General features: G+C 38.3%; 2 protein-coding genes across 4 annotated transcripts in view; both read left to right on the forward strand.

Moving 5' to 3' along the window:
* LOC129751451 (ATP-binding cassette sub-family F member 2) overlaps nucleotides 1-14,581 on the forward strand; it is a 520,520-nt gene extending 505,939 nt beyond the window's left edge. The window contains exons 1-4 of one of the 3 annotated variants that reach the window (XM_055746974.1): nucleotides 11,509-11,588; nucleotides 11,994-12,163; nucleotides 12,536-14,115; nucleotides 14,182-14,581. In XM_055746974.1, the coding sequence (XP_055602949.1) occupies nucleotides 12,040-12,163; nucleotides 12,536-14,115; nucleotides 14,182-14,298 (1,821 nt within the window). In that variant the 5' untranslated portion in view covers nucleotides 11,509-11,588; nucleotides 11,994-12,039 and the 3' untranslated portion in view covers nucleotides 14,299-14,581. Of the gene's footprint in view, nucleotides 1-11,508; nucleotides 11,668-11,991; nucleotides 12,164-12,535; nucleotides 14,116-14,181 lie in introns of those variants that run through there. The other 2 variants (XM_055746975.1, XM_055746976.1) reach the window with 2 other exon arrangements.
* Nucleotides 9,679-11,092, forward strand: LOC129751455 (ERI1 exoribonuclease 2). Its single transcript, XM_055746984.1, has 3 exons — nucleotides 9,679-10,015; nucleotides 10,077-10,635; nucleotides 10,705-11,092. The coding sequence occupies exons 1-3, from the start codon at nucleotides 9,987-9,989 to the stop codon at nucleotides 10,894-10,896; spliced, it is 780 nt and encodes a 259-aa protein (XP_055602959.1). The 5' UTR covers nucleotides 9,679-9,986; the 3' UTR covers nucleotides 10,897-11,092.
* Nucleotides 14,582-15,257: the final 676 nt, after the last annotated feature.

Raw genomic sequence — 15,257 nt, forward strand, 5'->3', positions numbered from 1 at the left:
CCAATGAATCTCAGCATCTAGTTGAAGTCAATATCGAATAATAGAATTTCCTATAAATTTAAGCAGTTCTATCTTAATATACATCTTAACAGATAGTTATTTATCCATTCGGTGGTCTTGAGGTTCGTTATTTTTCAGTTTCAGTGATACTCGATTGGTAAGTTATAAGTTTCGTACTTCAAACAAATGATTATAATGTCTTTAATTTTATGTTTTAGGAAGAGGTAACTATTCTGTTGGACAAAAACATCAACAATGCTAAGGATGCGAAAAAGACATTGGACTTTAGAATAAATGCAACATGTTTGAAAAATTGTTCCCCCGCTGGGAGATGAGGCGTTACAATGGAACACCACCATCATCAGGGATGCTGGCGACAATTGGATTTCTGGAAGAATTATTGTTATACTATTATTATTTCTGTGGTCAAGAATCTACTGGCCTCCCTAAAGCACTGGGTTGGAAAAATCCGTGTTAAATTTTATCAAGAGGATTTACTAACGGTGAGTTGTGTTATATACATAAACTTGTGCATCTATATATATAAAACAGGGAGAGAGACAGACCATACAGAAATGTGCGAACACGCAAAACTCTTCACTGGATCATCCGATTTGCATGCGATTTTTTTTGTTGTGTACGTCTTCACGCGAAGAATAACACAACGGAGAGATAATTCCGAAAATGTTTTTGTGGAATTTGAAAGTTAATTTTTAGTTTTAATTCGTATCAAATAAAAGTCATGGCACCCAATTTCCATTTTTTTTTCATTCGAATCACCCAGAGTAGGAAGGCGCCAAAAGCAATCAAGGCTTACTGATGTTCATCCATCTCTCTATAGGAAGTTTTTGCGCCCATTTTCGTTGCAAGTGTACTTTTCACGTGGCACCAGTAAAATGAATACTTGGATGTAATTGTTCACCTTCTGTATGGGGTAAAAAAAAAGAACGCAATAAGCCGGCATGGAGTATACCTATTTTCGAAAATTGTCATTTTTGCTTCAGCATCAAGGCAACTTTAACACTTTTTAAGCTAATTTACCCAAAGCTAGCCGGATTGCCCGGTTTTACCCGGACTTGACCGGGTAATTGATAAAACTAAATTTAAAGGGCCCGGTCAAGTCGTCCAGCCCGGTTGTCCGGATTTTGATTTAGTCATTTCATTTGCCAAATAAAAAAAACTCTTATTAAGTTAATTTTTTTTTTAATTATGCGTACTTAAACGAAATTTTTGGAGCAACTTTTAAAATAATAATCATGCACGGTTTCTGGATGCTTAAAATACGATTCAAAATTTCTGATGTGTTTCGAAGAAAAAAAATTATTAAAGTGCATTTCGTTTTAATTTTTTTTTTTTTTTTTTTTGAGTAGTTTCTGAATTTAGCCCAAATTTGCTTGGTATTGCCCGGATTTTGGATTGACAATTTTGAAATCAAATGCCCGGAGATTGTTAGGTTTTTAGATAGAATAAATTTGCCTGACCAGGATACGCGCGGGAAAAATTATGATTTCTTTAATTTACTCCGTAATTTTGTTTTGTTTATTTTCCGGTTAAATGAAAAACTGTCATATTATTCAAGAAAATAATATTCTACGTATGACTGTGGAAGTTTTGACGTATCCAAAACAACTGAACAGATAACAATGAAATATTCCATTACAGAATCTTCTGTTCATATTTATGGTATAACATCAAGAGAACGGCTTATTTTTAATTAATAGAATAAGACGACCATAAATTGTTTTACTTGGTTTTTGTAAACTTCAAGAATGTAATGAGTTAGTTCGAGAATAGAATGATATTAACTTTGTAATTCTATGTGAATTTCATCAGTTAACTTTGTAAAAATAAAATTCATAATTTGATCCAACACTCAGTATCAGAAATCAAGAACAGACAATTGGTTCAATAACATCTTCAAATACAAGAAGCTTGGAAAATAAAAATTTTAGTCTCGACGAAAATATGATTCAAGATAAAAAACAGAGATAATGAAAACTGAATTAGATTTGCAAAGACTTTTTTGAATTTCATTTCTGATTTTGAATTCAAGATCTCAAAGTAAAAAAAGATTTCATAACCGTTTGATTTGAAATTGCTGTGAATAAAAATTCCATGTACATACACATATATTGAATGTTCTAATTTTCTTTGATCAGTGCTTTATCATCCATTTCTCGATAAATATGATAAAGTTCTTATAAAAAAGATGATTTTAAAAATTAAGAGGAGATAATCTAATACAGAGAACATATCAAATGCATGATAGATAACGAAAAACAGAATGGTATATGAAAATTTGTTGATATTTATATATTTGCAGCATAAAAAAAACGCGAAATTTCATACCATGAAAAGTGTTGTGCCATTTCTACAAATTTGTTACCTATATGATAACGAAAATTTCAAACATGGTTTTGGCGAAAAAGGAAAGACAGTTGGTCAAAACTGCTTAAAATAACGACACATTTCAACAAAACACTTTTTGGCACTTATCTTGAGGTTAATAGAAATTGAACATATCGGTGTCAAGGATCCTCTGTAAATGAAAAAAAATGTAAAACGGGAGAAAATAGATATTTAACTTTATACCAGAAGATATTCGCTTTCCAGTTTTGTTGGAAGTCAATCTTCATCGAAAATTTTTGCCCCTGGAGGTAGGCACTACCATAATATGACAGAAGTATTACGAAAATAGTCAAAAAACTGTGTCGATTCACTCCGTTTGAAGGTAACAATCCAGTTTCATGAGCGTAAACAATTATTAACATATTTTCTGCTTATTTACATGTTCATTATTTTTTACGAAAATCAAAGGCTTAACGAAGTTTGCCGGGTCAGCTAGTTTTTTATAAAACAAAATTACGATTTCAGACATCCGAATGACCGTCGAATGTGTATTTCCAAGGCAAAGCGCTATATGGTGCTGCATCCAGTTCCTCAGGGTTCACCGGAATGTTTCTATGCCCGAAAAAAAGCGCAGGCCATAACCCAGCATACAGAAATTCTCAACTGGAAACGACCGATCCTAAACACAGCTTGGCGGAAATCGGAGCTCTATTTTACATTTAAAAGTTAAAGCTGAAACGGGAGTGGAAGTAAATTAGAATTTAATGGCTAATGTTATGTCACACAAATTGTTTTTTTTTTTTTCAGATTGAAAAAAGATTCCGTTGGACTCATCGGCGAACTGAGCTACCGTAATACTGGCTCAAGATTCGTGCACCAGGAATATATTACCATAGCAGGGGAGAAAACAGCAGTAATGGAGCTGGAGCAGGCGCAGTCCCCCAACCGAATACAAACTACGCCACGCGTGTTCCGTGTTCCCGTGCAGTGTTCCGATTTTCAAAGAGTTGCCTTTTTCGAACTTATTTAAAAAAGCAAAATTGTATTGCATTCAATAATAGAGTTAATTTTTATTTAAAGCTTACAATGTAAATAACATTATTGATCGTATCACATACGCCAACAAATACAATTTAAAAATAAAAATCAATAAATTAGAACGAACATATTTTATTACACTGATTAAACAATTCATTTCACTACCCTAAACAATATTTTTTACCAATTTGACTCGATGTTGAATTCATTGAAATTTCCTATAAAATCAATCTATCGTCTAGATGGTAAAAAGTATTGGATTTTCCTTTAGTGCGAAAACACTAAAATTCCCAATAAACCTTATAGCCGGATTTTGTTCAGTGTAGTCTATAAACTAACTTTAGAGACGATACACACAAAAAAAAAGCATAGTAAAATTACTAAATCCGTGGTTTAAACGAACAACAGGCGACCATATTTTTGAGTCAAATATGTTTTGTTGTTTATAATACCTTACGCATAGCTATTTTACCATGTGCTCAATTTGGCTGCGCATAGTAAATTCGACTGCGTTTTAGTAAAATTGTCAATGAAATGATGCATTGTTTTACTTCGTCCCTAGTAAAATTAATATGTTTCATGATGAAACTAGTATGTGTTATGATAAAGATTAGGAGGAGCGAGGAGCTTGATTTAAATAGTAAAATTACTATGTATGTTTGTTTGTTTATTTGCATGCATGCATTATGACATTATTTGAAACATGAAAATTCACACTTCCGACACACGTCGGTCAATGTTAGTGTGTTCTCCCGATGCTCTGGAATGATTTTCAAAGTTATGTAACTATAAAGCAGCTCAAAATTAGTTTTTTTTTACAAACGGGTTTGATGATTAATGATCCTAAATTAGTGTAAACAACAAGAATGTTTACCATAGTAAAATTATCATACGCACTTATGTTTTTGAGTCAAATATGTTTTGTTCTCAAAAGTACGATGTGCGTAGTATTTTGTTGATATCGATTGGTGCCACAATGTCAAAATTACTATGCGGACGGTAGTTGTGATAGAAATTATGATGAAATTATCATGACCATAGTATTTTTGACAACAAACATTGACAGTTATCGAAAATTACCAGGTACATAGTAATTTCAATATTGTTTCATGCGCACTTTCACAAAATCGATGTTAAACTTTTCGTGGTTGAAAATACTATAGCGCTGAAATGGTAAAATTATCATGACAGCGTCTTTGGGATGACCACTCAATTTTTTTCCGTGTAGTCACGTTTGTCCGCGGTCTGAGCGAACCGATAGAAAAGGGAAGTTACCACATCTTGATTTTTTCCCGGCGCGATATGTACTTCGGACACGCCGAGAGAGCATGGAAGGCTTCACCAGTGCAATACAAGCACCTGCTTGCTGCTTGTGTTGTACACGAAGCCTCCGCATGCTTCTCCCCGCACTTAGAGCAGCGTGCCTGATTGCAGCAGTAGGCGGCCGTATGATCCAACTGCTTGCAATTCTGGCAGAACATGACCGAAGGCACATAAAGTCTCACAGGTAGACGAACCTTCCCGATCGCAACGTAATCAGGAAGTGCAGTGCCGGAAAAGGTAACCCGAAAAGAGTTCAACAGGGAAAACTTTCGTTTTTCCCCCTCGCCACATGCTGATTTTAATTGTCGCGCGTCCAACACCTTGACCGTTGGAAGAGCAGGATCCTTGAATCGGCCAACCCCTGATTCCATTAGATCATCGACGGTCAAACCCTCTTCGGTTACCACTCCGTCGATTTCCACGTCACGAGCGGGAACGTAAACGCGGTACTCGATCGTAAACCTCTCGTCACAAGCAATGGCGTTTGCTTCCTTCAGACTACCAGCGACAACGCGCATCTTGTTCCGACTCATCGACTGGTAGTTGACTATGGAAGGGTATGATCGGTCGAGGGTTCGGGAGATTGAAATCACGTTAAGTGGTTTCCCATTCGGTTTGGGCCGGATGTAGACCACCCAGGGACCTTTCGATTGAGATTGGTAAACCCGACGGCGAGGTGAAGTATTTGTCGACTTTGAAACATTATCAGGGGAATCGACTTGGGTTGTTTCTGGTGATTGGGGAATAGGCTCTTTGCCGAAAATAGAGGGTGTTTAAGTTGGGTGAGAAACGGGGGTAGGGAATCCTCCGTATCAGAAATGTACATAGGAGGGTTGGCGGTACTGGGGGAATAGTTTCCAAAATTTAAGCTCTCGGATCGAGTTTCTTCCCGAAATGGAGGATGCTTATCGTCCTCGCCGTCGTCATCCACTTGTCGATTGGTTTCCGACATAATGGATCACAGAAGAGAGCGAAACAATAAAAAAAAACGAAATGATAGATGAAGAGAGAAGAAGAAAATTATGTATAACCAAAATAGTAATAATAATTAAAGAACAATATAAAACTCAAAATTGAACTTTTTGAGATAAAGAATAAAAAAAACAGGAAAAAATAAATAAATTAGGGTAGCAAAAAATTTTCATGGGATACACCCTATTACAAACCGCTGCCGACCAAACGATCGGTCTTTTGTGTTGATCTTGCTGGTTTCACACAACAATGGCGACTTGACTATTCTGTATGCCTTCTGCTGTTTTTTTTTATTGGATCACTGCGATTTCGCGGCACTAAATGATGTTTTCACAGCACACAGTTCCGTAATCAACGGTAAACTACGCCCGTGACGGTATTCACAACCGAATTTGAGAGGCAAGCACTTTTGCACACAGCACACAGCGAAAGGAAAAAAACGTCCGTCTGTTGCGAGTACTGCGCAACGAATGTGCTTGCAATTAAAAAGCTAATTTTTGTTAAACAAAAAAAAATCCGTCATCGGTGAAAAATTATTTCAGAATGCATGCACTGCCATTCGGACGTGAAAATGAACTTGGAATCTATATTCACCACTCTTTGGGCCATTTAAATATTACGTAAGCGTTCAGAGGGGAGAGGGGGCATAGTCCTATTTGCCGCTGATAGTGTTCGTGATATTATGCAGGTTGTTTCACCAAAACTTTTCAATTTTAGGACAATCAACCTAAAAAACGAAAAAACGACCGGCGGCTGTCCGTTTTTTACACCGAGAGTTTTTGAGGTTAATTGTCCCGTCTCATCTGTACACGCTTAAAAGTGTGCATAAGAAATGTCAAAAACAACTCTATAGAAGTTGTTACGCTTGGTGAATTTTCGATAGAAAATCTGAAAAGAATGTTACGCAGGAGGAGGGGGCTGAAAATTATCGAAAATTGCGTTACGTAATATTTGAAAAGCCCCTTGTTCGTTTTCCGTTTTCACGTTCGCTCAGTGCGTTTACACTTCGAGCGGAATGGCAGAGAACGTGGAAAAAATATTCAGCAGTGAAAATCGGGGGAATGGAAATAAAACCAATTTTAAAGGGTTTTGAACAAGGAAATCAGTTCAAAAATAATCTTTCAACCATTCCGCATCTATTCCATCTAGTTTTGCATCCATGAAATGCAGTATAGTCGAGTTTTTGAAGAATATAAGAATTTACATTTTCACGTTCACAAGAGGTGTAAATGCATCTTATATCGGAAAACATTATAAATATTTATAATCTGAACCAAAGATTACCATCAGTTAAATGATGAGAACATCATACAAATCAGTAATAATAAAAATTAAATATAAGTTTAGTCAAATATTTTTTGAAAATCAGGAAAAACTACCCGCAGGCCCTTTTAAAACCTAGAGCTCACGATTTTGCGCGTAGGGCTGCGTTCAATGCCATAAACTGAGGGTTTAAATTTTACACGTGCATCAGTCCAGTCAGTTGATTGCACCGATTGCACAAATACAAATTCAAATGTGAAAATAGCATAAAACCCTACGAGTGTACAACACTGATTGAACGACTTTTCGCTGGTTAGTATTGGTGACCAAAGAAGGCTAGAAAAAATTTTCGTTTTATCAACAGCCATTTTGACATCAGACCTAGCCGGAGCTGAATTAAAAAATGGTAAGATATTTTAAATAAAAAAAATGCAATTAAAATGTCGTTAATGTGTTCCTTTTTTCTTGACACAGCTCGACGCAGGCATGGAGGTGCTGGCGGTTTGTTCCAGATCTGTGCAAGGGACGGCACAGGTAATAGGTAAGTTGAAATTTTTTAACTAAGCGATAAATTTCTCAACTCATTTTTTTTTCTAATTTGCAGCCCTTCGTGTAATCTGCCCGCTCATCCAAGCTACCACGTCGCTCATTGATCGCTTCAAGCCCCAGGCCGCCAAAGCACGGGCTTAATTCTGGAGCCCCTAATGAAGGAGGAGGTCCTCATATGCAAGATCCTGGTGCCGAGCGACCGATTTCTTTTGGCCAAAAGTGTAGTGTAGTGTAGTGTGTCTAGTGAAGTGTAATATTGTGTAAAAAGTTTTGAATTAAATAAAAATACAGATAAAGGAAAACGCATGTTTTTTTTTAATTGAGAAATTTCCCCCGAGTGTGGTTCGGTCTAGTACGCACTCATACATATGCAATAATATTTATTCAACACACTCACACATTAGCATTTATCGAACACACAAAACAATCAAACCATCCCGCAGGCCCTTTTAAAACCTAGAGCTCACGATTTTGCGCGTAGGGCTGCGTTCAATGCCATAAACTGAGGGTTTAAATTTTACACGTGCATCAGTCCAGTCAGCTGATTGCACCGATTGCACAAATACAAATTCAAATGTGAAAATAGCATAAAACCCTACGAGTGTACAACACTGATTGAACGACTTTTCGCTGGTTAGTATTGGTGACCAAAGAAGGCTAGAAAAAATTTTCGTTTTATCAACAGCCATTTTGACATCAGACCTAGCCGGAGCTGAATTAAAAAATGGTAAGATATTTTAAATAAAAAAAATGCAATTAAAATGTCGTTAATGTGTTCCTTTTTTCTTGACACAGCTCGACGCAGGCATGGAGGTGCTGGCGGTTTGTTCCAGATCTGTGCAAGGGACGGCACAGGTAATAGGTAAGTTGAAATTTTTTAACTAAGCGATAAATTTCTCAACTCATTTTTTTTTCTAATTTGCAGCCCTTCGTGTAATCTGCCCGCTCATCCAAGCTACCACGTCGCTCATTGATCGCTTCAAGCCCCAGGCCGCCAAAGCACGGGCTTAATTCTGGAGCCCCTAATGAAGGAGGAGGTCCTCATATGCAAGATCCTGGTGCCGAGCGACCGATTTCTTTTGGCCAAAAGTGTAGTGTAGTGTAGTGTGTCTAGTGAAGTGTAATATTGTGTAAAAAGTTTTGAATTAAATAAAAATACAGATAAAGGAAAACGCATGTTTTTTTTTAATTGAGAAATTTCCCCCGAGTGTGGTTCGGTCTAGTACGCACTCATACATATGCAATAATATTTATTCAACACACTCACACATTAGCATTTATCGAACACACAAATACAATCAAACCATGACAGATGTCAACCAGGGCTGTCATTCTGAACCGGGAAAATGGTTTCAAGTAGAATCGGTTGGGCCAATTAATGCTTGAATTCAATGGAAGGAATGCTTGAAGAATGCTTGAAATCCAAGCATTCTTTCAAGCATTCCAAGCATTTATTTTGCTAAGCGGGATGACAGATGTCAACCAGGGCTGTCATTCTGAACCGGGAAAATGGTTTCAAGTAGAATCGGTTGGGCCAATTAATGCTTGAATTCAATGGAAGGAATGCTTGAAATCCAAGCATTCTTTCAAGCATTCCAAGCATTTATTTTGCTAAGCGGGTAGATGTACATGAACAATCCTGTTTTCTTCAAGGTTATAAGATCACAATTGGTTCTTAAGGTTCTCTGGCACTGTCAGTAAGTATCTAGGCGAGGACAAGGGGCTGAAGAAAACAAAAATTCCCGTACCAAGTTTTCAGTCAAGAAACCCGCAGGAAGAAGAAAAACGAAACGAGTGAAACACGTATAGGGGCAACATGGCGCCCTCATTGCGAAAATTTCAACCAGAGGCAATTTTTTAATAATCCTTAAAATGATATCTGCGGCTCGGGAATGTCAATCAAAGGGATCTTTGGTAACATTAATAAACTATGGTTGGGCACAAAATGCAGATTTTTCAGCATAATCCTCGTTTAAATTGATTCTTAATCTGCAGTATGACAACAACAGATGCGTTTGGCAACCAAAATGTTACCCTATTTCGAGTCTATTATGGGGTGAAGTGTTTAATTTCGGGAACCACACTGACGTTCTGGTACCAAAAATTTGGTACGGAGTGTTTGTATGCGATTTGACAGCTGGTTCAGTCCTCTGGGCGAGGAGCGAGCGTGGTGAGGTTCAGTGAGTTTGTTTGTAAACATCGGAAAACTTGTTCGAGCTGAGGGCTTTGTTGGTAAACAAACTCACGAACTCCATAGTAGCCAAATCAAAATGGCTAAATCGGGAGTTTCTCATATCGTTACACCGTTACACAAAATTTTCACCACTTTTGAAGCTGGTTCTATTGTAGACTTGCTGATCCAAATCGTTCAGTCCACTACCCCGAAAATTAGCGACATCCTATATATACACACCTTGGTTTTCTTCATGATGTCCTGATTTTCGACAAAACCACCTGGCATCCCTGATCGTTAAAATTGAAATCTGATCAAAATGGATAAATCGCTTTTTGAACTGGCCAAGTAAGTTACCGGTTTTGTCAAGATATTTTAAAAGGGTTCAAATATTGTAAACGAATTCCAGGGCCTTGGATGCGGTAGATACAATTATTTGTGTGGGCAACCGTCAACAAAATTCAATTCCAAAAAGAACCCAACAATCCTATAAGTTCTCCCAACAAAAGTTCCAATACCTGGTGGTAATGGACTTCGAAGCAACTTGTTGGTCAACTACAACCAAAGGTAGCTGGAAAACCAACGAAATCATTGAATTTCCTGCTGTGCTACTTAATCTCAATACAGGCCAACTCGAGGCGGAATTTCAGCAGTATGTAATGCCGGTAGAAAATCCTCGATTGAGCGAATTCTGCACCAACCTTACAGGAATTCAACAAGATCAGGTGGACGCCGGTGTATCGTTAGCTTCATGCTTGTTGTTATTCACCAAATGGCTCACGCAAATTTTGTCAGAACGGGGCTTAGTGCTGCCCAAAAGTGACCGCAACAATCCTGCAGGAAACGTTGCGTTCGCCACGTGGAGTGATTGGGACTTGGGCGCTTGCTTGAGCAAGGAATGCACTCGGAAAAAGATCAATAAACCAGCCTATTTTGACCAATGGATCGACGTAAGAGCTATCTATAGGGTGCGTTTTAGTAAATGGTCATATTTATATGAAACGATTAAAACTGCCCATTTGATTAATTCATTTCAGAAATTCTACCAACGTCAATCAAGCTTTTCTGATGCATTGGCCCAGCAGGGTCTACAATTCGAGGGGCGACCACACTGCGGACTGGATGATGCAAAAAATCTTGCTCGACTTATAATGCGGATGTGCAAAGATGGTTCCAAAATGATCATCACAAAAGACCTGAGACCGTTCGAGCTTTTAAATAAAAAATAGCTGGTAATCGATAGCCGCAATTAGCTAAGAACGAACGGCTGTGATAATTTTATGTAAATATATCTTATATTTTCAAAAACTTACTTATGTTAGTTCCGTTTTATCTTATCTTTGGTATTAGATTCGCGGAAAAAATGTTATTCGTTACCTAACATACTTATCGCTGCATAAAGTCACTAAGATATTCTGTCTTGATCGTTTAAGAATAGACACCACATGATCTAATAAACTTCTGTTAAACGAATCCGGTAATAAAATTTCTCCATAATGTATAATAATTTAAATTTCAAATCAATCGTGCACCGCGGCTCCTCTACATATTGTGGTGTAATGGGTTCCTATGGGAAGTCAACATCGTAGGTGGGTACTTTTTTCTACGTCTGAACGCCATTTATTTCACACAACGTGGTAAGCATTTTTCAACGAATTTTCTTTTCATGAATTCAATCATATTCATCAAATAAAAATTTAATTTGCGTGGGATTGATATTTGCTTAACTTCAAATTAGAGTGCATTTCAGAATCCAACTCCTGATGATTGTCAGTTTCCGTAATCCCTGTGAAAATTTTGTAAACGTCAGCAGACGGTCCATAATATGTCTCAACTGACAGCAAACATGTGTACATACACCCGCCTCTCACACTTTGCAAAAGTCTTTTCGTTTCGTCAAGCAAAGAGAAAAAATCGAAAGGTTCGTGTGAGCGTTTAAAAAAGCCAATTTTTTTGGGTTTTCGGTGGAGGTTCTTACTAATTTGGTATATTCTAAATAGGTATTACATTCAGGAATCTGATAATGATATTATATATTAGAAATAGTTGGCATACAACCGATATTAGTCAATTAAAAATTGGGCTAAAATTTTCATTGTTCATTCGTACTGGTGCGATGCATTTTTTTCTCATGCGCTTTTGCCTTCAAAGATGAAGCAGAAGCATGTGCAAAAAACAGCAAAGAAGAACGTCGTCATTCAAAGATTTTTTTTCTCAGCTTTGCGGAAACAGAACAGCTGTAACTAGGATTGTCTTTACAGTTGCAACCATGATGCGCTGACTCACCGGTTCTCAAACATTGCAACTATTATTATTCATTTCGCAGATCCGCGTGCGTATCGTATACCAGGCAGACCGAAAACAGCATCAGGATGGCCCCCGACAAGAAGCAGAAAGGACGCAACAAGAAAATTACGCTCGTCCAAAGTAGCAAGAAAGACGACAAAGCTGCGACCAATGGAGCTTCCAACGGGACGGCCGATATGACTGAAGAAGGTATGCAATTTTCTGTTTCTTTTTCTAATGACCCCGTTCATCAATATTTGTACCTGCACTAAATAGCTTTAGAGCAATAGCTTCTACAACACAAAAACCATCCGATAAAACGTGCAAAAAGTCTACTTGCGTTAAACTAAAATTTATTTACAAGGAACTTTGAAACAAGTTGTATGAATATCTTTTAAAAACAAAAGAAACACACTTACGTAAAACTTTTAAAAGGTTGTAATAAGGGTAATATTGTCAATATTAAGTTATAAGTTTTTTGCAATAACTTACGAATGTGTTGTGTTACAATTTGTCTTTCTTCCTATATGGATAGTTATTGTAATTCTTTACTCAACTCATGTATGAAATCGTTCTTTTCAGAGGCACTTTGTGCCAAACTCGACGAAGAGGCAAGAATCAATGCGGAAGCGAGAGCCTGCACAGGTTCTCTGGCGGTTCACCCTCGGTCTCGAGATATCAAAATAGCGAACTTTACCATCACCTTCTTCGGCTGCGAGATGCTTCAGGATACGATGCTCGAGTTGAACTGTGGCAGACGTTATGGTTTGCTCGGATCGAACGGATGCGGAAAATCATCTTTGCTAGCTGTCCTGGGTAATCGTGAGGTTCCGATTCCAGACCATATCGATATTTTCCATTTGACACGTGAAATCCCAGCCAGTTCTAAAAGTGCGCTCCAGTGTGTCATGGAAGTCGACGAAGAACGTATTAAATTGGAAAAAATGGCCGACGAATTGATTGATCAGGAGGATGACGAATCACAGGAACGCTTGATGGACATTTACGATCGCTTGGACGAAATGTCGGCTGACCAAGCAGAGGCAAAGGCTTCACGTATTCTGTACGGTCTTGGCTTCGATAAAGCAATGCAAGCTAAGGCTGCTAAGGACTTTTCTGGAGGCTGGCGCATGCGAATTGCGTTAGCTAGGGCCCTTTTCGTGAAGCCACACCTGTTGCTTCTTGATGAGCCAACTAATCATCTTGATCTGGATGCGTGCGTCTGGTTGGAGGAGGAATTGAAAACCTATAAACGTATTTTGGTTATCATTTCGCATTCGCAAGATTTCCTAAATGGCGTTTGTACCAACATCATCCATATGACGCAGAAGCGACTCAAATACTACACTGGTAACTACGAACAATTTGTCAAAACTAGAATGGAACTCTTAGAAAATCAAATGAAACAATACAATTGGGAACAGGATCAGATCGCTCATATGAAAAACTATATCGCTCGTTTCGGGCACGGTTCGGCGAAACTAGCACGTCAAGCACAATCTAAAGAAAAAACTCTCGCTAAAATGATGGCTGCGGGTCTAACAGAGAAAGCTATAGACGAAAAACAACTTAATTTCTGTTTCCCTTCTTGTGGAACAATTCCCCCACCAGTTATTATGGTACAGAACGTTAGTTTCCGCTATAACGAAAAAACACCTTTGATCTATAAGAACCTTGAGTTCGGTATTGATTTGGATACTAGATTAGCCTTGGTTGGCCCTAATGGAGCTGGCAAAAGTACACTGTTGAAGCTTCTGTACGGAGATTTAGTGCCTACATCTGGAATGATTCGCAAAAACTCTCATCTGCGTATAGCAAGATATCATCAGCACTTGCATGAGCTCCTTGACATGGACATGAGTCCATTGGATTACATGCTAAAATCCTTCCCGGAGGTTGTAGAACGCGAAGAGATGCGTAAGATTATTGGGCGCTACGGGTTAACCGGGAGACAGCAAGTGTGCCCAATTAGGCAACTGTCAGATGGACAACGTTGTCGAGTCGTTTTCGCTTATCTAGCATGGAAAAAACCACATCTTCTCCTACTTGATGAACCTACCAATCACTTGGACATGGAAACTATTGATGCCTTGGCTGATGCTGTTAACGATTTTGAGGGCGGGCTGGTACTTGTTAGCCACGATTTCCGATTGATTAATCAGGCAAGTGTATAAATAAAATATTGAGCTTTTTTACTGTTAATGAAACATTTATTTTTTCATCAACAGGTCGCCAATGAAATCTGGATTTGTGAGAAGGGTACCGTTACTAAATGGAACGGTAACATTCTGGACTACAAAGAACATTTGAAGAAGAACATTGCTAAAGAGGCCGTCGCCAAATAGAACCGAAATAATTTCTGAGTACGACTTGCGTGTCGACTAGCGATTAAATTATTCTATTATTCGAATTGAAAAAAAAACTTGCATATAACACATACCTACTATAAATAATATTCTAACAGACCTTGCTGAAAAACACAACAACAACACAATAAAAGAACAAAAAAAATGCATCAGTTGAGCCAGATCAATGGCTCCATCGTTGCCGAGAGTTTTATCCACCCAAATAACATCTATATTCAATAAACAATAGCACCAAACGGGCAGTGTGTGCCTGCTCGCCAAATCTGTTAGTTTATAAAGAATCCGAAAACTCCGAGTAGTACCTTTTTTTTTTTTTCTTTATTATAGAGACTTTCAGCCTCGGGCTGGTTCGTCTCTTTGTAATAATTTTTTAAAGTACGAGGGAGGCCCTGAAGGGGCTTTCCCAAGTGGTGGGGATAAATTCCCGTATTATAATAAATTCACCCAATACAGGAAAAGTCCAGAAGGGACCACTCCAAGTGTTGAGGGCTTGCACATTTCTTATTTTGTAGTTTTAATATGTGTCCTAATCGTTTCAGTTTTCGTTGCCGGTCGTTGTCCAGTTATTCAGGGTTGTCCGAATCGTGTCCAATTTCGGTTCCGCGTTTATTGCCAGGTTGTTTGGTTGCTTGAAGAGAGAAGTGGTTTCCACTGGTGGCAGGCATCGTTGAGGGGTCCACCACCGGCAGTTCCTTTACTCCTCCTTCTTGTCTGTTTCTGCTTGCTAAGTTTGATCGTAAAATCCAATATCTTTCAGAAACAGCATCATTGCTGCGGTCACTGTCGGTTCATTTCCTAGAGCGTCCTTAATTGTTACTGGGATTTCATGTTGACTTCTGACGTCTTCGAATTGTGGACAGTGGCAGAGAATGTGCTCCACCGACTGGTGGACTCTGCATGCAGTGCACTGGATCTTGAAATTCTCGCCACCGTTCAAG

This window comes from Uranotaenia lowii, chromosome 3 (genome assembly GCF_029784155.1).
Source record: "Uranotaenia lowii strain MFRU-FL chromosome 3, ASM2978415v1, whole genome shotgun sequence".
NCBI classification, from domain to species: domain Eukaryota; kingdom Metazoa; phylum Arthropoda; class Insecta; order Diptera; family Culicidae; genus Uranotaenia; species Uranotaenia lowii.

Coding starts and splice junctions, on each gene's coding strand:
- LOC129751455 (XM_055746984.1), top strand. CDS start 9,987: ATGGATAAATCGCTTTTTGAACTGGCCAA. Junction 10,016..10,076: donor TCGCTTTTTGAACTGGCCAA/GTAAGTTACCGG, acceptor AACGAATTCCAG/GGCCTTGGATGCGGTAGATA. Junction 10,636..10,704: donor ACGTAAGAGCTATCTATAGG/GTGCGTTTTAGT, acceptor AATTCATTTCAG/AAATTCTACCAACGTCAATC.